The following is a 21156-nucleotide window of genomic DNA, read 5'->3' as shown; positions in this document are numbered from 1 at the left end:
TAGGTCAGGGTGTGACATGGGTGATGTATGTGTTTTTGTACTCTCTAGGGGTTTTGTAGGTTTATGGGGTTGTTTACCATCTAGGTGTTTTGTATGTCTATGGTTGCCTAGATTGGTTCTCAATTAGAGGCAGCTGTTTATCGTAGTCTCTGATTGGGAACCATATTTAGGCAGCCATCTTCTTCGGGTATTTCGTGGGTTATTGTCTATGTGATGTTGCATGTTAGCACAGAGTTGCTTTAGCGGTCAAGGTTGTTTTAGTGTATGTCGTGGTTTTTCCGTCTTTCATTAAATCATGCATTCACACCACGCTGCGCTTTGGTCTCCTCAATACGACGATCATGACAGTTACTGTTCTGAGGTAGGTTCTCCATAGGCCCATCATACATTCTCTTCCTCCATATTGAGAGGACAAAGGGACTTTGTTTGCTGCCTTAAGATTTACAATGGGCATGATGTCATAAACCCCCCCCCCCCCCCCCCCAGCTCCATACCTGTTGATCTCTCCCCCTCTGGTGGGTGTGAGAGATGTCTTGTAGGAGTGTGGTCCTGATCCGAACAGACCAGTCATGACACATCCATCTCAAATTCAATGTTTCAGGTAAGTTAATATTTGAATACAAAATAATGTTACATACAATCTATTCCCAAGAAAATATGCTTGCAATCTATAACAAAAAGATGATTCTTCTTGTGCTTCCAAAACAGCAGTAATGGTATATTTTTCTCCAACACATGATTTATATATTCATATTCTAAAAAAATAATATTATTTAACCAGGTAGGCTAGTTGAGAACAAGTTCTCATTTACAACTGCGACCTGGCCAAGGTAAAACAAAGCAGTGCAACACAAACAACAACACAGAGTTAAACATGGAATAAACAAACATACAGTCAATAATACAATAGAAAAAGTCTATATACAGTGTGTGCAGATGAGGTAGGATAAGGGGGGTGTGGCAATAAACAGGCCATAGTGGCGAAATTATTACAGTATGTTAAATGAAACACTGGGGTGATAGATGTGCAGAAGATGAGTGTGCAAGTAGCGGTACTGGGGTGCAAAGGAGCAAGATAAATAAAATAAATAACAGTATGGTGATGAGGTAGTTGGATGGGCTGTTTACAGATGGGCTATGTACAGGTGCAGTGATCTGTGAGCTGCTCTGACAGCTGGTGCTTAAAACTAGTGAGGGAGACATGAGTCTCCAGCTTCACAGATTTTTGCAGTTTGTTCGAGTCATTGGCAGCAGAGAACTGTAAGGAAAGGCGGCCGAAGAAAGAATTGGCTTTGGGGGTGACCAGTGAGATATACCTGCTGGAGCTCGTGCTGCAGGTGGGTGCTGCGGGGCTTTACCTAGCAACGACTTATTGATGAACTGGAGCCAGTGGGTTTGGCTAAGGATATGAAGTGAGGGCCAGCCAACGAGAGCATACAGGTCGCAGTGGTGGGTAGTATATGGAGCTTTGGTGACAAAACGGATGGCATTGTGATAGACTGCATCCAATTTGCTGAGTAGAGTGTTGGAGGCTATTTTGTAAATGACATCGTCGAGGATCGGTAGGATAGTCAGTTTTACAAAGGGTATGTTTTAACAGCGTGAGTGAAGGAGGCTTTGTTGCGAAATAAGAAGCCGATTCTAGATTTAATTTTGGATTGGAGATGATTAATGTGAGTCTGGAAGGAGAGTTTACAGTCTAACCAGACACCTAGGTATTTGTAGTGGTCCACGTACTCTAAGTCAGAACCGTCCAGAGTAGTGATGCTGGAAGGGCGGGCAACGATCGGTTGAAGAGCATGCATTTAGTTTTACTAGCATTTAAGAGCAGTTGTAGGCCACGGAATAAGAGTTGTATGGCATTGAAGCTGGAGGTTAGTTAACACCGTGTCCAAAGAAGGGCCAGATGTATACAGAATGGTGTCGTCTGCGTAGAGAGGGATCAGAGAATCACCAGCAGCAGAGCGACATCATTGATGTATCTTCAAACCATCTGTATACTTACAAGCCCATACCAATCATATCCAGATGACATTTTTAATATTCAAACCCAATGTCAACATACAGTAATACTTCAAGTTACTCTAAAATCATCTTCTTCTCTTAACACTGAAAACTCTTCTCATTGGTATCCTAGTGGTTAGAGCGTTGGGCTGGTAACCAAATGGTTGCTGGTTTGAGTACCTGAGCCGACAAGTAAGGCTTTTAACCCTAATTTGCTCCAGGGGCGCTGTACTACTAGGGCTGACCCTAGAAAAGACCTCATTTTCCTGCACCTATCTGGTGTATGTGACAACAAAACATATCTATTTTTTTATTTATTTATTTACAATTAGAAATTATTTGTACTAGGTCTGTGGGCCTTTTTCTGAGTTAACCAAAACTCTACTAGTTGACGCCACTAGTTGGTCCCTTCCTCATTAATAGTTTGGCATGGAAGTGTACGGTGGTCTGCAGGTCCCAAATAGCCTCCATAGAGCCAGGCCAGTTTCTTATTGAATTGGCCAAAGGCCTAAATTCCAGCCGTGCATGTTTTCAAATGGCCAGGGGTTGTTAGCTCCAACGTCCCATAATATTCCAACCAAAATAAACATTAGGTTCTGTCCGTTAGTTAATTTTGTAGTTTTGTTATTTAGAAATCATTAAACTTGTCCATCAAGAGATGTATTTTGAAAAAATATGAGTTTTGCGATGACGCTGAGAGAAGGCAAACACCTTCCCCCTAAAGAATGAAACACATTGAGAATTTGACTGTTGATAGACTGCTGATAGGTAGGAGGCTGTCCCTTCTCTTTCTAGAACAAAAAAACGTTCCTGCTGCATACCGACGAACATGCCATCTGTCCTCTGAGTACATTGACATCAATACAAAACCTAGGAGTCTCATGGTCCTCACCACCTTCCATAGACTTACACAGTAATTATGACAACTTCCCGGGGGATGTCCTCCAACCTATCAGAGCTCTTGCAGCATGAAATAACATGTTGTCCACCCAATCAAAGGAATAGAGAATGAATCTAGTACTGAAAGCATAAGCATACTTGTAGAATCACAACGCTCCTCAGTGGCCGACAACTTGACTTTGAGTCAATCAGAGAGCACAAAGTGGGGAGCCGAGAGGAGTAACAACAAAAAGGAAAAAATATATTGTGCTGGCTAGCGAATTACATGCTAAAGGTTTAGCTAACAAAAAAATGGCACTGGCAGCATGGGATTATGGAGAGTGAATGAAATTGTTTCTTTGTCATCTTGCTAGCTAGTTATCTAGCTTTGGCCATCTGGCAAGGATCACCAAGGGTATTCTACAACAATAGCAACATTAGCACAGCTAGCTAGTTAGCTAACATTGGATACCTACAAAACAAAATACATAGGGACAACCATTGTCAAACTAAGCTGAAGAATGCAACACTACTGCTACCTTCTAGTTTGGAGTATTTTAACAAGACTGTAAACTTTCATTCATAAGCTACGTTGTAGCAGCCTCATGATGAGTATAGGGAAAATTCAAGTATCATGTAGTAGCCTAAACCTATCACTGTTACATTGAACTGGCAGAACGGAATATGAATGACAGTCATCCAATATGCCGTAATAGAAATAAGGCCATGCTCCTGAAAAAGAATATCGGCCTCCCTCATCGTAAACTGCACTGACCGCCACTGATACCAATATCTACATGTTCTGTAGTCAAAAATATGGAGAAAAAAATGTCCTAAGAAAATGACTCTCTATGATGTCATCAGGAGTCATAATTAAAACTAAATGAGTTCCCAGTTGATCCCACACACCAGTAAGATTGTCAGACGTTTGCTTGCCAAGAGCACCTATAAATAGAGTTTTGGCAGTCAATGTCTTTTGTGTGTTCACACCGAACATACTTTGAAGCCATCACTCTCACCCGCATCTAGCTGATATATGGTGTAATCATTAGTCCCACAGTTGCAAACAAGAGTTTCTATTGGACAAATTCAGGTATGTTTATCCCCGTTTTTCAACAGAATCGGTGGAATTTATACACACCTGATCACGCGTAAACACAGTTCGCTTTCATAGCAGCCACATTCTATTCTTTCTCGCATCTATGCGCTCTCCTCCACTCACCTTTTCCCTTCGCTTATGGACTGTAATGCGCAACACATCAGCTGTTTGTGACCAGGTGAAAAAAACTTTCCAAGCAAAACCATATCATAACCGCTACACACAGCCTACATCATTGTCACTATATTAGCTAAAGTAACATCATAGTCAACATAGCTAATAGAACTAACACACTGGTAAAACTGCTACAATCATGCAGTAACGTTACAGTGTAAGCAGTTTATCACTTAAAAGCAAAAGCTTGCCTTGACTAGCTACAGTGACATAGCATACCTCTGTTTGAGCAGGGTGTTTGAGTAGACTAAACTAGCTAGCTGCATTTGCTATCTAGATAGCACTGTAGATAGCACGGCAGTGCTATCTAGCTGTAGCTTATGCTTTCAGTACTAGATTCATTCTCTGATCCTTTAATTGGGTGGACAACATGTTATTTCATGCTGCAAGAGCTCTGATAGGTTGGAGGACATCCCCCGGGAAGTTGTCATAATTACTGTGTAAGTCTATGGAAGGTGGTGAGGACCATGAGACTCCTAGATTTTGTATTGATGTCAATGTACTCAGAGGAGGACAGAAGCTAGCTGTCCTCCGGCTACACAGTGGTGCTTCCCTACAGAGTGTATTGAGTTGATTTACTTTATTTGTATTATTTAATTTTTTAACCCTTTTTCTCCCCAATTTTGTGATATCCAATTGATAGTTATAGTCTTGTCCCATCGCTGCAACTCCCGTACAGACATGGGAGAAGCAAAACTCCCGCCATCCTCTCGAACATGACCCTGCCAAGCTCCACTGCTTCTTGACACACTGCTCGCTTAACCCGGAAGCCGGGTTATGTGTCGGAGGAAACACTGTACAACGTGCAACCGTGTCAGTGTGCATGCGCGATGGGACACGGCCATCCCGGCTGGCCAATCCCTCCCTTAACCCGGACGACGCTGGGCCAATTGTGCGTCGCCTCATGAGTCTCCTGGTCATGGCCGGCTGCGACACAGTTCGGGAACAAGCCCAGATCTGTAGTGACTCCTCAAGCACTGCAGTGCCTTAGACCGCCTCGACAGAGCGTGTTTTAATCAATTATTTGGTGACGTGATTATATTTATTAAAATTTTATCTAAAAAGGATAACTTTTTAAATGTTTAAAAATATATATTTTTTAATGAAATTCACTGAGGAAGATCTCTCTCCTTCCTCCTCTAAGGAGCCTCCACTGATCGGTATGGTGCTGAAGAGGTTATATATGAGGTTACAAAGTTATGTATGGTGCTGAAGAGGTTATATATGAGGTTACAAAGTGGTTAAAGAACACAATAAAGCTTCAAATCCACCCTTTTGTTATAAAGAATGTTGCTTGTGACTTATAAACACATCAACTTGTTTGTTACTTATATTTTCTTTGTTTCGACACGTACTAGAATCTCCCCATCGTTTAGTAGCTTAACTTTATTGTCTTTGTTTCGACACGTACTAGTATCTCCCCATCGTTTAGTAGCTTCACTTTATTGTCTTTGTTTAGACACGTACTAGTATTAAAACCTTGGAGGGATTAAGCCTATAGAACATCTCACAGTAGGAGGATTTGAAGCCAACAAAAGCTAAAAGAGACAGAGTTTATTATGCTGACCCCATAGAAATGAAGGGTGGATCAACTGTAAATACGCAATGTATAAAAGGTCGACTGCAACACTAAATGAACACAAACATCCCCACGGGAGCGGGTTTGTAATGACTCTAAATACAACATGTAGATTAGATAGATAATGGATACAGACAACAGTTCAATTGTAATAGTTAGAGAAGTATTGGCTCTGCATACAGCTTGATCTTACCTGACAAAGTTGTCATCTCTGCAGGGAAAACGGTGACAGAGCAGATGTTTTGGTCAATGTTTACTTGACCTCTGACCCAGATCTGCAAAGACTGTTGTTTACTTTTCCTCTCTAACCCAGATCTGCAAGGGCTGTTGTTTACTTTACCTCTCTGACCCAGATCTGCAAGGGCTGTTGTTTACTTTACCTCTCTGACCCAGATCTGCAAGGGCTGTTTACTTTACCTCTCTGACCCAGATCTGCAAGGGCTGTTGTTTACTTTACCTCTCTGACCCAGATCTGCAAGGGCTGTTGTTTACTTTACCTATCTGACCCAGATCTGCAAGGGCTGTTGTTTACTTTACCTCTCTGACCCAGATCTGCAAGGGCTGTTGTTTACTTTACCTCTCTGACCCAGATCTGCAAGGGCTGTTGTTTACTTTACCTCTCTGACCCAGATCTGCAAGGGCTGTTGTTTACTTTACCTCTCTGACCCAGATCTGCAAGGGCTGTTGTTTACTTTTCCTCTCTGACCCAGATCTGCAAGGGCTGTTGTTTACTTTACCTCTCTGACCCAGATCTGCAAGGGCTGTTGTTTGGCCAACACCAGCTACTGTTTACCCTAGCCGGCCTTGCAGTGGCATTCCTCACGTATGTACAAATGCTTCAACTATTTTGATACCTCCATTTTGCTGAGATTAACATTTAATGTAGCAGGGACACTATTTAAAGCATAATTGTGGGTAGTGTCGTGTCTTTGGCTATGCCGGATTAAGTGATATGGCATGCTATTCTATAAAATAATTTATCCGTAATTAATATCACCTGATTGAGCTAATCATGTAAATTTAATTAACTAGATAGTCGGGGCACCACAAAATAATATTTATAGAGCTGTTATCTTCCGAAAAAACTCTTAAAGACCTAGTAATATTTTACATCAATAGCAGTCAATATTAATCCTCACCTTAATTCAGTCTCAACTGAAAGTTGTAAATTCTTGGTTATCTGCACAAACCCTGGCTAACAAGTTGAATCAGCAATACAAAATTGGGTTTAATTATTTATTTGCTAAATACCTAACTAATTACACAGAATTACACATAATTAATCATAACTTGATTACAAATTACGTCATAAGAGAAAACGTCCCTAGCGGGCAGAACAGATATGACAGCTGGTTACACAAAAGAAAAGGGGCTGGGTTTGAGTGAAAGAGCGGGAAGACTGAGGAACAAAGGAAGCGAAGCTGTGCTATCGTAAATACAGTATCCTATGCATTCTAAGTTACCGCCCATTTGGAAAAGGAAAATGCAAATCAATATTTACTCTGAGCTGCGCTTCGGTAGGTTGGTGGTAGATGGAAGGCTGTGTTGCCCAACCTAGTCCTTTCTCCTTTGAAGAATGTCTCTGCTGGTAAATTGGATACGTTGTAGTAACGTTGTTGTGTGGTAAACGGGATACTCTGTCTGTTCCTTCCTAACCCGCATTTGCAGCTGCTGTTGCTAACTCAACGGCTAGGAGGTATCACTTCTGTAGTGAATAAGAGTTCAAAGTTCATACCATTCGCAACCAAAGCTCATGCTGATGTTGGCTTCGTTCTGTAGTTATTATCTGAACCATTCTGACATCGGACCGTCGTCCTCACATCCTCGGAACAGGAGGTTACATTGTCGTCAAGGCTTTATATAGGAAGGGAGAGGAGGGCGTGTTTGAAAAGTTTTATAGCCCATGTCCCTTCACAGGGGCGGGCCACTGATTGAGCATAGCCCTACCTTATGAAAACCCAAATCTCACATTTTAGAAGCTAAAATCACATTTCATCCCATCACAAATAATTTCATATTCAAACATTTATATTGAACAACAATTCCATGTGAATCCGATAACTCTGATGTGTAGACTTTCCACTGTAGAGTTTGTCATCTTATCATTGATGAGAATGTCTCAGATGACAACCGAACTGACATCGTATTCATTAAGTACCACCGCATATGTTCAATTGGTCAGAATATAGTTAATTTCCCCCCACCTCCTAATTTTCCCAGAATCTCTATGTTAACCAAGGGTTTTGCAAATGTAACATCAGTAGGGTAGAGAGAGGAAAAAGGGGGGAAGAGGTATTTATGACTGTCATAAACCTACCCCCAGGCCAACGTCATGACAGTAGCATGGGCATTGCCAGGTGATTCATTACAAAAGATGATTACAGAAACAGAGTTATTGTACATATTAAATTAGTGTGGCTAAACCACTTCTGGTTTTTGTTTCTACCTGGTAGTTAATTTGCACTCACCTGGTGTAATAGGTCTAAATCAGTCCCTGATTAGAAGTAGAGGATGAAACCCATAAGTGTTTTGGCCCCCCAGGACCAAAATTGAACAGTCTTGAATTATAGCATTAAATTAGAGTATTACGTTTTCTTGGTTTTATCAAAACGTCACAATGTAGAGAAACTGAGTAAGTATCTCAAGGCACATTGAATATATAAAAAAATGTAATGACTTGACATTGGATGAATTATTCAATTATATGTTTTCCAGTGTTTTTATGTTAAATCCATGCCATCAAGTTTTCCCTTCAGAGTTTCAATTTTTTAAATAAAGAACTCCCCCTCCAAATGTACTGTGTACTTTGTTTTCTATAAAATGTGATGGGGTACATACAGGAAAACATCATTATCACTACTATAATGTTTTAACCTGGGTTGGTACACAAAACTGGACACTTGTATTACTCAGATTGGTCTGCCATTTCTACACCAGTTTCATTTCTTCATATCAAATCACAATCTGGTCTAAAACAACGTGGTTGTAATCGTCAAGAGATGATCACTCATCTACAAGACATTTTAAAATGACAATCATCCTAAATAAAATGAGCCTTTGTTGAAAGGTAAAAATGCTAACTGTGTTGACCACCTAAGACAAAAATACACGGCAGTGTTCACAGCATTCTGGCGGAAAAAACCGCTGACATGTTAAAAGTCCAACTATTTACATGACAATACTGCCGTTGATCCATGGATTATAAAGAGAGGACGCACCTCCCAACCCTTGCTGAGTGCCAGTGAGACCAAAGTTAACCTTCGCAATGGGAAAGGTAAGGCTGGTTTTTATGCTATGCATATGTTGTGCCTCTGCATTCCTCCATAGACTATTCTACCGAAATCAATAAAAGGGGATGAGATTCATTAAAGGTAATGTGTGCCTCTGATCAGGAATTTTAGTCTGTACAATATTACAAAATAATTCTAAATCTTGGGGCTTACTGCTGGGGAAGAGATCTGGTCTTACACAATAAAACACCTCAATTGATCTGTTTTTTAGATCATTTTCTACGAAGAGAGAAACTTCCAGGGTCACTCTTATGAGTGCGGTGGAGAATGCTCTGACCTACATGCCCACTTCAGCCGCTGCAACTCCATCAAGGTGGAGAGCGGCAACTGGATGGTGTACGAGAGGCCCAGCTACATGGGCTATCAGTACTTCCTGAAGGAAGGCGAGTTCTCCGACTACCAGCGTTGGATGGGCTTCAATGACTGCGTCAGGTCCTGCCGCATGATCCCCCAGGTAAGAGACGAATTAAGGAAGAGGTTAAAGAGATCCCGTTAACTCTGAAGTATTGGAGGGATTCTGAAGTATTACAGGGACTTCTGGACCTTTGTAGTTTGATCCCAAAACTGCAGGAAATCAACTGCTGGATTCTGAGCAGTGGAGGCTGGTGGAGAAAGAAATGAGGAGGACAGGCTTATTATCCTTCCCATTTCTCCTTCCATCAGCCTCCACTGACTGAGGTTGGACGTAGTCTACCACATATTTTTCTGAGATGGCTACACATGAGTATCATCCCAATAACATTCCTCTCTGTATCCACAGCATCAGGGATCTCACCGTATGAGAATATTTGAGCGCTCCGAGTTCGGAGGACAGATGACGGAGTTGACGGACGACTGCCCCAACCTCTACGAGCGCTTCCATTACAATGACATCTACTCTTGCAATGTGATGGAGGGCTCCTGGCTTTTGTATGAGCACCCCAACTACAGGGGGCGCCAGTACCTGCTGACCCCGGGAGAGTACAGGAGATACAACGAGTGGGGAAGCATGAGCGCCAGAGTGGGTTCCATCAGACGTATTGATATGTAAGAAGCTGAATGTATGACTCTTGAATCAATGACCAATGGGAAGTCATGTTGAAATAAATCCATCCACACATTAGAGACTTTTTTCCTGCCTTTTGTATTTTAAACCACGGAGAAATAATGAATATGCAAACGTATCTGTCAGGTTGGTTGAACTTTTAAAAGGTTTTCCCATGAATGAACTCCCATATTACCGTGGTTTGCTGAGTGAAACTGTGGAGTGAATCGACCTAGAATAGACCATGTGTGTACCCTAAATATCTCACATCAAATATTTGTATTCATTGGTTATTGTCATGAACAGGCTGTGAAATGAATATCTTACATATTTTGCTTTGCACTCATTTGTGTAATGTGTTACAGATGTAGGATCCTAATTTGATCACCCTGTTTCTGGTGAACTTTCCTGCAATGCATTAAAAAAGGCTTTTGAAGTTTGTCATTACCACTTTGACATTTCAGATGTGGTTATCCCTTACGAAAAATGTATCAACCCCAATCCCATTAATTATAATCCACATAATAATTCACATTTCCTGTTGCTGCAGGATTATTTTCCTGCTGTAGCAAACTGGCTCAAATTAAGATCCTACATCTGTACTCAGCAGAATCTGCTAATATTTTCATTCATGATACAATAGGGAAATGTCTGGGCAACTCATAGTCAGCACTGTTGATTGAAGAACTTGAGTTACAGAATGGGAATGGATTATATTGCAACATTGCAACATAAAAGGTGCATCTGATGATGTTAACGTTGTATTTTTGAACCGTCTTCCATGTTGTAATGGCTTGAATGGAATCATTGGAATAGTATCAAACACATGAAAACAGTGCGTTTTCAGCCGTTCCATTGCTTCCATTCCAGCCATTATGATGAGCCCGTCCTCCTATAGTTCCTCCCACCAGCGTAGCCCGTCCTCCTATAGTTCCTCCCACCAGCGTAGCCCGTCCTCCTATAGTTCCTCCCACCAGCGTAGCCCGTCCTCCTATAGTTCCTCCCACCAGCGTAGCCCGTCCTCCTATAGTTCCTCCCACCAGCGTAGCCCGTCCTCCTATAGTTCCTCCCACCAGCGTAGCCCGTCCTCCTATAGTTCCTCCCACCAGCGTAGCCCATCCTCCTATAGTTCCTCCCACCAGCGTAGCCCGTCCTCCTATAGTTCCTCCCACCAGCGTAGCCCGTCCTCCTATAGTTCCTCCCACCAGCGTAGCCCGTCCTCCTATAGTTCCTCCCACCAGCGTAGCCCGTCCTCCTATAGTTCCTCCCACCAGCGTAGCCCGTCCTCCTATAGTTCCTCCCACCAGCGTAGCCCGTCCTCCTATAGTTCCTCCCACCAGCGTAGCCCGTCCTCCTATAGTTCCTCCCACCAGCGTAGCCCGTCCTCCTATAGTTCCTCCCACCAGCGTAGCCCGTCCTCCTATAGTTCCTCCCACCAGCGTAGCCCGTCCTCCTATAGTTCCTCCCACCAGCGTAGCCCGTCCTCCTATAGTTCCTCCCACCAGCGTAGCCCGTCCTCCTATAGTTCCTCCCACCAGCGTAGCCCGTCCTCCTATAGTTCCTCCCACCAGCGTAGCCCGTCCTCCTATAGTTCCTCCCACCAGCGTAGCCCGTCCTCCTATAGTTCCTCCCACCAGCGTAGCCCGTCCTCCTATAGTTCCTCCCACCAGCGTAGCCCGTCCTCCTATAGTTCCTCCCACCAGCGTAGCCCGTCCTCCTATAGTTCCTCCCACCAGCGTAGCCCGTCCTCCTATAGTTCCTCCCACCAGCGTAGCCCGTCCTCCTATAGTTCCTCCCACCAGCGTAGCCCGTCCTCCTATAGGAACTACCAGCGTAGCCCGTCCTCCTATAGGAACTACCAGCGTAGCCCGTCCTCCTATAGGAACTACCAGCGTAGCCCGTCCTCCTATAGGAACTACCAGCGTAGCCCGTCCTCCTATAGGAACTACCAGCGTAGCCCGTCCTCCTATAGGAACTACCAGCGTAGCCCGTCCTCCTATAGGAACTACCAGCGTAGCCCGTCCTCCTATAGGAACTACCAGCGTAGCCCGTCCTCCTATAGGAACTACCAGCGTACTCTACCATGCATATGCGTACATTTATTGTTATATAATGCCGTTAAAGTGCATGATACTGTAACACTAAATATTGAATACAAATCCCTCTGTGTTCTGTGGATGGTTCTAGAAGCACCTGCACAAGTGTTCACTGTTTGGAGACACATACTGTTTGGAGACATACTGTTTGGAGACACATACTGTTTGGAGACACACACTGTTTGGAGACACACACTGTTTGGAGACACACTGTTTGGAGACACACACTGTTTGGAGACACATACTGTTTGGAGACACACACTGTTTGGAGACACATACTGTTTGGAGACACACTGTTTGGAGACACATACTGTTTGGTTGAACATACTGTTTGGAGACACACTGTTTGGTTGAACATACTGTTTGGTTGAACATACTGTTTGGTTGAACATACTGTTTGGAGACATACTGTTTGGTTGAACATACTGTTTGGTTGAACATACTGTTTGGTTGAACATACTGTTTGGTTGAACATACTGTTTGGAGACATACTGTTTGGTTGAACATACTGTTTGGTTGAACATACTGTTTGGTTGAACATACTGTTTGGTTGAACATACTGTTTGGTTGAACATGCTGTTTGGTTGAACATACTGTTTGGTTGAACATACTGTTTGGTTGAACATACTGTTTGGAGACATACTGTTTGGTTGAACATGCTGTTTGGTTGAACATACTGTTTGGTTGAACATGCTGTTTGGTTGAACATGCTGTTTGGTTGAACATACTGTTTGGTTGAACATACTGTTTGGTTGAACATACTGTTTGGTTGAACATACTGTTTGGTTGAACATACTGTTTGGTTGAACATGCAGCTTTATTGAGAACAGAAATGGAACATAGAACTTTTAGTTGTTGGAGTCAGAGATCCGTCGGAGGGATCCGATCCTGGGGCTCAGGCCACCCCAGTCGCTGGGTCTGCGATACTCGCCAGGCTTCAGGTAGTACTGTCTGCCCTTGTAGTTGGGCTGGTCGTACATGAGCCAATGGCCGTCCATCACGTTGCAGGAGTTGATGTCGGACATGCGGAAGCGGTCCTGGACATTGGGGCAGTCGTCGTTCAGCTCCTGCATCTGGCCACTCATGTCGGGGCGATCGTACAGCCTCATCCTGTAGGAGCCGCGGTGCTACAGGACGATGAAATAGAGGTCAATATTGGGTTTTTACATTACTACAAATTAGAGGTCAATTATTAACAAGACAATACAGCAAAATAGGTGGGGCCGAAACGGAGCCTTGAGTGACATCAAGAAGTTTTCATTGGTGCTCTTCTATAAAAACACACTGCAATGTGAGATGGGTCTAGTGATGAGCTGTGTTTGAGGCATCTACACTGGGTTTACCATGGGGATCATGCGGCAGGACCTGATACAGTCGTTGATGCCAATCATGCGCTGGTTGTCATTGTACTCTCCCCTCCTCAGGAAGTACTGGTGGCCAGTGTAGTTGGGCCTCTCGTAGACCATGAACATGCCGCTCTCCACCTTGATGGAGTTGCAGCGGTTGAAGTAGGAGTGCAGGTCGGCACAGTCGCTCATGCACTCATGGTGCCGACCCTGGAAATTCCTGTCCTCATAGAAGATGATCTGCAAAGGGGAGTGTAAACATTTTAAAGCATAAAAAAATGTATCTTACATCTACTGAACTGATGTATGTTGTGGTCATTATATGGTGGACAAAACAAAATGATTGATGTTTTTTTCCTGTTATACTATAAAACTAGTCGTATGAATGCAGGTGGGTGCCTGACTTACCTTTCCCATTGTCATGGTTGCGTGAGGGGCAGATAGACAGTCAATGGTCACTCTTTCTGTGCCTCTGTCCTTTTATAAAAAGCAGCTGTGTGATTGCGCAGCATAAAGTATTGTCATTCAAATCGTGATCTGGAGTTAGCACACAAATCTGTTTATGTATAGCCATGCCTTATTGTGTGGCGAGTTATTGTTGTTGGCCAGTTTTCACACGTTCATCACTATTGTCAGAAAACACTACTGTCTACTGGAGATCCGGTGCGTGGCTAGGCTTGGCATCAGCAAAACAACTCAACCAGACATTTAGCATATCATTGTAATTCACAAACACCGTCAATTTCAATTGTGTCCTTTTATGCACAATTATGCAAATGTAACAGCTTATAAAATGCCTTTCTGGGATTGAGTCCGTGAGAATGAGCCACAGAATATGTTTCTTATTTCTAGATGTAGGCATGCACTCTGAAAACGCTGACGTTACTGTAAATGATGTGATGAACTGTTGTTTGGCCCCATACATTCATTGTTCTGTTCTATACTTAAAGGTCTGTGTTTTGTGGGCGAACAAAATATCTGACTATATGAATATGCATGTATGTAATCATATATCATGTTTACATACATAATGGACAACAATGTTGCCATGGTGTCATTAGCAAGAAAAAAAAGCAAGTAAACAACTGTGGTAATTCACTTTGAGAGGAAATACTTAATTTTCATACTGATCCGGATTTGAAAATACACGTCAATGTTATACCGATGGTCAGTGAACGGTCACGTGATGAGTAACCTTGCCGGAGACCTGAAGACTTGCGTTAGCTCCCCAAACTAAAGGCTTTAGCTCAGTGGGCTAATACAGTCTTTGTGGTGCGCAGGGGGACCCGGATTCGAATGCCAGTCAGTCAGTCACAGAGGCAGCATCATGTCAGTGTTGTGTAACAGCAGTAGCAGTAGCCAAGCATCTAGGAAAAACCATCAGGAACATCAGGATAACTGATGGTTCAAATCTACCCAAAGCTCTACACATGAGTTATCTGTGGTTCCTCACATCAGGATAACTGATGGTTCAAATCTACCCAAAGCTCTACACATGAGTTATCTGTGGTTCCTCACATCAGGATAACTGATGGTTCAAATCTACCCAAAGCTCTACACATGAGTTATCTGTGGTTCCTCACATCAGGATAACTGATGGTTCAAATCTACCCAAAGCTCTACACATGAGTTATCTGTGGTTCCTCATATCAGGATAACTGATGGTTTAAATCTACCCAAAGCTCTACACATGAGTTATCTGTGGTTCCTCATATCAGGATAACTGATGGTTCAAATCTACCCAAAGCTCTACACATGAGTTATCTGTGGTTCCTCACATCAGGATAACTGATGGTTCAAATCTACCCAAAGCTCTACACATGAGTTATCTGTGGTTCCTCATATCAGGATAACTGATGGTTTAAATCTACCCAAAGCTCTACACATGAGTTATCTGTGGTTCCTCACATCAGGATAACTGATGGTTTAAATCTACCCAAAGCTCTACACATGAGTTATCTGTGGTTCCTCATATGTAAGACGACAGTTGATGATAGTGTTGTTGTTGTTGTTAGAATTATATATTATTGGATGTGATGTATTGGTATGTTGTATTGTTTTAGTGAGTATATGTGTTGTGACTGTGTAATTGTCCTTGGCTGTCCTGGGACTACGGGTGCACATAAACCCCGGCACATTTACATGGATGTGGCATTATTGTAATATTGATGTTGATTCATGTGCATTGTCCCCTATAAATGAATAATAAATCATGTATTATTTTATTTAACTAATGTATTAATTGTGTGAAAAAAGGCATACAGGAGACCCTTCTTTATTGAACTAGCCAAGCCAGTTAAGAACCAAATCATATTTACAATGACAGCTTAGGAACAGTGGGTTAACTGCCTTGTTCAGGGGCAGAACGACAGATTTATACCATGTCAGCTCAGTGATTTGATCCAGCAACCTTTCAATTACTGGCCCAAAACTCTAACCACTAGACTACCTGCCAACCCAGGATTGGTCAGGATTGGTCAGGATTGGTCAGGATTGGTCAAACAGATATTGTTACAGGTTTTGCTTGTACAACATTTTTCTACTCAGAAATGCATATACACTGAACAAAAATATAAATGCTTCATGTAAAGTGTTGGTCCCATGTTTCATGAGCTAAAATAAAAAATCCCAGAATTTTTTTTTATGCACAAAACTTTATTTCTCTCAAATTTTGTGCACCAATTTGTTTACATCTCTGTTAGTGAGCATTTCTCATTTGCCAAGAAAATCCATTCACCTGAGGTGTGGCATCAAGAAGCTGATTAAACAGCATGATCATTACACAGGTGCACCTTATGCTGGGGACAATAAAATGCCACTTTAAAATGTGCAGTTTTGTCACACAACATAATGCCACAGATGCTGAGGAGTATTTACGTGTATGTCTGTAATAAAGGACTTTTGTGTGGAAAAACGTATTCTGATTGGCTGGTCCTGGCTCCCAAGTGGGTGGGCCTATGCCCTCCTATGTACCCCTGCCCAGTCATGTGAAATCCATAGATTAGGGCCTAATGAATTTATTTAAATGTACTAATTTCCTTACATGAACTGTAACTCAGTAAAATTGTTGCATGTTGCGTTTATATTTTTGTTCAGTATACATAACTGGAACATAACTGATCTAACCAGACATAGAAAATATTAGATTTATTATAGAACAATCTTATTAGTAACAATATGATTCAACACCATAATTACAATATTTTAACCTCTGACAGCACTTTAAGCTAGTTTTGATAGCACTTTAAGCTAGTTTTAATAGCACTTTAAGGTGGTCCTTAAACATGACTAATAAAAGTGTTTTGTTATTGACAAAAAGCCACAGTGACAATGTAGGCCCGTCTATACACCCTGAAGTCCCTGGAATATTATTACTGCGTTACTGACATTAATATTTGCTTCTATATACTTTGACTGACAGGGCCTAGTAACCAATAGGAGTTCTGTTATATTGCATAAGGTGGAAGCTTACACTAGCAGGTATGAAAAGATCTTCAGGATCTCTGTTTTGGGACCTTTCTCTGGTTGGGAACTTTGCCAACGTGGAGGTAAGTTTCAACTGTGTGGCCCTTTGTGTCCCAGTGACTCTGTGTCAAAGAAGCATGTAGAGTGAGTGAGATAGAAACTTGATCCTGAACATGGTCTGCTTAATGTCATATGATTCAACACTTTAATGTTAAATGTGCAACATTTCAACTATATATTTACATCCTCTTATGTAGACCTGTTTGCAGTATATTCCATTCAATTTAGACCCACATGTACAACATGTGCCTTATGCTCAACATATTGAGGTTTGTCCTCCATTTAAGCTAAAGGCACAAACACAGACCCCAAATATCATAGATGTCACCAATTAATATCAATCACTTAATCAGAAACAGTGAAATGGAAATATCAACAGCAAGCTTATTTAAACAATCGTTTTATTGACTGGTCAGAGTGGAGCCTAAAAGTCGGTGATCCTACGGAAGGAGCCGGTGGTGGCACAGGTGGCTCCCCATTCGCTGAACTTCCTGTACTCGCCGGGCCTCATAAAGTACTGGCGGCCCCTGTAGTTTGGATGCTCGTAGAGGGTCCAGTAGCCATCCATGACGTTGGCGGAGTAGATGTCACGGCTACGGAAACGGTCCTGGACGGAGTCACAGTCCTCGCCGAACTCCATCATCTGTCCCTGGAAGTCTGGCCTCTCGTAGATTCTCATGCGGTAGGGACTGCCGCTGGCCTGCTCGGACAGAGAGATACAGGAGAGGTAACACTGGCAAAACACAGGTCACTTGGGGGGCATGGGGAATCACAGGAAACCAGTACATGTGACATGTTTCAGCAGGCCTTAGGTTAACACAGGAACCCAGTACATCTGACATGTTTCAGCGGGCCTTAGGTTAACACAGGTAAGTCAAAATGCTAAAGTAGCCAAACACCACATTTGGTGTCAGAAGAGGGATATCACAATTGGGGAGGTCGCAGTGTGCTAACATAGGCCAGGGTCATGACAGTCACAAAGGTAGTTTAGGACATGTCCAGAATGTCTCAGAAATGTCTCTTGAAGGAACCCAAGATTATGGGCTTCCATCCATCCAACCATAGACTCTCCTCCTCTAGGCGAGTCGTAGAGTCACTTTGCTTTATTTGACATGTACCTTCAGACCTTTGGTTATCTCTCAACCATTCACAGACTCATGTGTTGTGCTTATAAAACTATGGGCCGGATTCCCGGACACAGATGAGGCCAAGTCGTGGACAAAAATCAATGGAAAATCTCCACTGAAAGTGCTTTTTAGTCCAGGACTAGGCTTCGTCTGTATTAAGGCAACCTGTCCTAAAACCACCAGTTGAGTGAACAAGTATACACTGATAAATCCCCACAATGCATTACTACAATACAGATTGAGCCATGAACAAACCACACATCAAAACCCATCTTCTCTCACCTCCCGGCTACTCACATAAGAAAAGGTACGGCAGGAGCGAATGGTGTCGCTGTAGCCCATCCAGCGCTGATATTCTGGGTACTCTCCCCTGGTCAGTACATACTGGTAGCCTGCATAGTTGGGCCTCTCGTACAGCACCCAGCAGCCGCTATCTACCTTGATGGAGTTGCAGCGGCTGAAATGGGGGTGCACATCGGGGCAGTCCGTGTCGCACTCATAGGAGCGACCCTGGAAGTTTTTATCCTCGTAGAACGTGATCTACACAGCCAGGGTCGAAGGTCGGAGGGAAATGTTAACATCAGCTTTTTTTCTTTCATTTTACTGCATTTCAAATAAAAGTACACTTCCTAATATAAAAACACATTTTCTATGATTTCTATAATGGCAAAATATACTGCCTTCTCTGGACCAACAATTAGGTACAAGTAAGTTTGTCTCCTGTTTATAGGTCTCTTGTTATAGGCTACTACACTGTTGGTATTCTACAGCTTGTCTACCAGTAAAACAGAGATCAATGATAATTTTCATTACCAAACACTATAAAACTTAACTCTGGATTATTTTTCATGGCAGCACTATGACATTAATGTGTTGATCAATCAACCAGTTCCTTTCCAAATCAGCTTTAAAGTCCATAAAAACAAGCACAGACCCAGAGAGCTGTATACAGTAGTGCCAACTAGCTGGAGAAAAACTGGTCTGCCTTACCTTACTCATGTCTGGGCTGTTGTTAGAGCACTCTTCCTCAATGCAATATCCAGGACAGAGGGCCACGAGCCTCTTTTATAAAACTCAATCAAAGGTTGCCGGATCAGAGGTTTTGTTATTTTAATGAGCAGGGATTTGGTGGCATTGAGATGCTGCCAAGGCCTTGATCCTGTCCATACAGATAAAACCCCTGATTCATCAATGCAGATGTCCTAGCCCTGCACATTATTGACCCACGTGCCGTGGACCACGGCCCTCTTGATACTGTACGTCTACCAAAATACATTTTATTATCCAGTAATCCACAATAAAGGGACACGTTTACTGTTTGGAATGCATCATCACAGTGCTACAGTATCTGCAGGCCCTCATTCATTCTCTTAAAGTCATCACAACACTACGGTATAGGACCATCACAACACTACGGTATTGAACCATCACAACACTACGGTATAGAACCATCACAACACTACGGTATAGAACCATCACAACACTACGGTATTGAACCATCAGAACACTACGGTATAGGACCATCACAACACTATGTTATAGGACCATCACAACACTATGTTATAGGACCATCACAACACTACGGTATAGGACCATCACAACACTATGTTATAGGACCATCACAACACTACGGTATAGGACCATCACCACACTACGGTATAGAACAATCTGCAGGTACACATTCATTCTAGTAACATGGAGGCCTGTTAGAGAAGATTCTCTATATGGAGTAGAATATGGAACATAGGAAGGAGCAGACACTCTCAGATTCCGTCCAACCACGACGTTATTGTTTTAGGGTAGAACAGTATTATAACAGAGTATAAACAGCTTGATCATAACATATAATGCATTGTGAGGATAGAATGATCTATAGAACATTGTCATTGAGAGTAAGCTAATGGAGAATCAGTTAATATTTACAAACAGGGTATCCTGTGGAAATGCCTGATCCTACAGTAGGCTACTGCAGCCACAAAAAGGCTTATGGGGCTTATGGTATTATTGGGGGAAGAGTGTCTGACAGGGGAACAATATACTATGGGGGATAGGAGTATCTGTTATGGAACAACACATAATGATAATAATATAGCCTCTACTGCATCAGATACTGTCACAGGACTGGTGGTCAGCAGTGTGGCCTGTGAATTTAAAAAGACTCAACAGTATTAATCAATCAAATGAAAGGAGACAATAAACAGAGAAAACTACATTTGTTTTCTTACATATAAATACATTGAAGTCAAAATGACCCCCTCTTTTCCCTCAAAATATTTATGTTGAGAACAATTTAATAGCTTTCCACAACTAAACAAACATTATTCTTATTTTCACTGATCCAAATAATGAATACACCCAGTTCTCCCACCCGGGTGGATCTGAGATCTGGAATTAAATCAAGTATACATTGATACATCCTTTCTTACACACACACCATTGCTGGTATTTACCTGGTGTGTGTATAAGAGAGGATTTATGATTTATGAATTAGTCGGATTCGGTTGCAAAACGTTTTGCAACGGAAACCGTTCACTCCAAAAGGAAAACGTTTTGCAACGAAAACGAGAGTTTCTATTGGAGAAATTCAAGTAGGTCCCTCCCCGTTTCGTTCCGTTTGGTTCCAAGAGTAAACGATAAACTATATATACACGCACACACTACATTGACACTCCCACGCACTTTCACATACGGTACGCTAACACACACACACAAAGACCCACACAACACAAACACACACTTTTACACTCATAATTTGCTGCTGGTGCTCTGTTCTTTATTTTATTCTTATTATCGATCCTGATGTCTAGTCACTTTACCCTGCCTTCGTGTACATATCTACCTCAGATACCCCGTACCTCTTCATGTTGATCTGGTTCTGGTACTCCCTGTGTATATACTGTGTATATACTGTAGTTCCATCTTGTGTATTTTATTTTATTCCTCTTGTACTAAAACTAACTAAAACTCTGTGTCGTTGGGAAGGCTTCGTAAGCAAGCATTCCATGGTAAAGTC

The 21156-nt window shown here is 42.3% G+C and overlaps 3 protein-coding genes across 4 annotated transcripts; 1 reads left to right on the top strand and 2 right to left on the bottom strand.

The window, feature by feature from the left end:
* Positions 1 to 8918: 8918 nt before the first annotated feature.
* On the top strand, positions 8919 to 10127 carry LOC139405459 (gamma-crystallin S-1-like). Its single transcript, XM_071147785.1, has 3 exons — positions 8919 to 9009; positions 9237 to 9479; positions 9786 to 10127. The coding sequence occupies exons 1-3, from the start codon at positions 9001 to 9003 to the stop codon at positions 10053 to 10055; spliced, it is 522 nt and encodes a 173-aa protein (XP_071003886.1). The 5' UTR covers positions 8919 to 9000; the 3' UTR covers positions 10056 to 10127.
* Positions 10128 to 12943: 2816 nt separating this feature from the next.
* On the bottom strand, positions 12944 to 14001 carry LOC139405452 (gamma-crystallin M2-like). The gene is made up of 3 exons (XM_071147778.1): positions 13900 to 14001; positions 13489 to 13731; positions 12944 to 13272 (listed from the first exon to the last, which is right to left on the bottom strand). Exons 1-3 carry the CDS (start codon positions 13912 to 13914, stop codon positions 12994 to 12996), a joined length of 537 nt encoding a protein of 178 aa, XP_071003879.1. The 5' UTR covers positions 13915 to 14001; the 3' UTR covers positions 12944 to 12993.
* Positions 14002 to 17133: 3132 nt separating this feature from the next.
* Positions 17134 to 19215, bottom strand: LOC139405451 (gamma-crystallin M2-like). 2 transcript variants are annotated; one of them, XM_071147777.1, is made up of 3 exons: positions 19134 to 19215; positions 18441 to 18683; positions 17134 to 17716 (listed from the first exon to the last, which is right to left on the bottom strand). In XM_071147777.1, the coding sequence occupies exons 1-3, from the start codon at positions 19140 to 19142 to the stop codon at positions 17441 to 17443; spliced, it is 528 nt and encodes a 175-aa protein (XP_071003878.1). In that variant the 5' UTR covers positions 19143 to 19215; the 3' UTR covers positions 17134 to 17440. The 2 variants fall into 2 exon arrangements, with proteins under 2 accessions (XP_071003878.1, XP_071003877.1); XM_071147776.1 differs by having other exon boundaries at positions 17440 to 17716; positions 18426 to 18683.
* Between the last annotated feature and the right edge of the window lie 1941 nt (positions 19216 to 21156).

The sequence above is a fragment of the Oncorhynchus clarkii genome, unplaced genomic scaffold (genome assembly GCF_045791955.1).
Source record: "Oncorhynchus clarkii lewisi isolate Uvic-CL-2024 unplaced genomic scaffold, UVic_Ocla_1.0 unplaced_contig_817_pilon_pilon, whole genome shotgun sequence".
Taxonomy (NCBI): Eukaryota; Metazoa; Chordata; class Actinopteri; order Salmoniformes; family Salmonidae; genus Oncorhynchus; species Oncorhynchus clarkii.
Note: the sequence above shows the minus strand (reverse complement) of the source record. Positions and strands in the feature narration are given on the sequence as shown.

What these genes read in the sequence shown, in the direction of transcription:
- LOC139405459 (XM_071147785.1), top strand. An exon ending in CCTGCCGCATGATCCCCCAG is followed by an intron (nt 9,480 to 9,785) that starts GTAAGAGACGAA and finishes CTGTATCCACAG; the next exon opens with CATCAGGGATCTCACCGTAT.
- LOC139405452 (XM_071147778.1), bottom strand. An exon ending in CCTGCCGCATGATCCCCATG is followed by an intron (nt 13,273 to 13,488) that starts GTAAACCCAGTG and finishes ATCGTCCTGTAG; the next exon opens with CACCGCGGCTCCTACAGGAT.
- LOC139405451 (XM_071147776.1), bottom strand. An exon ending in CTTATGTGAGTAGCCGGGAG is followed by an intron (nt 17,717 to 18,425) that starts GTGAGAGAAGAT and finishes CTGTCCGAGCAG; the next exon opens with GCCAGCGGCAGTCCCTACCG.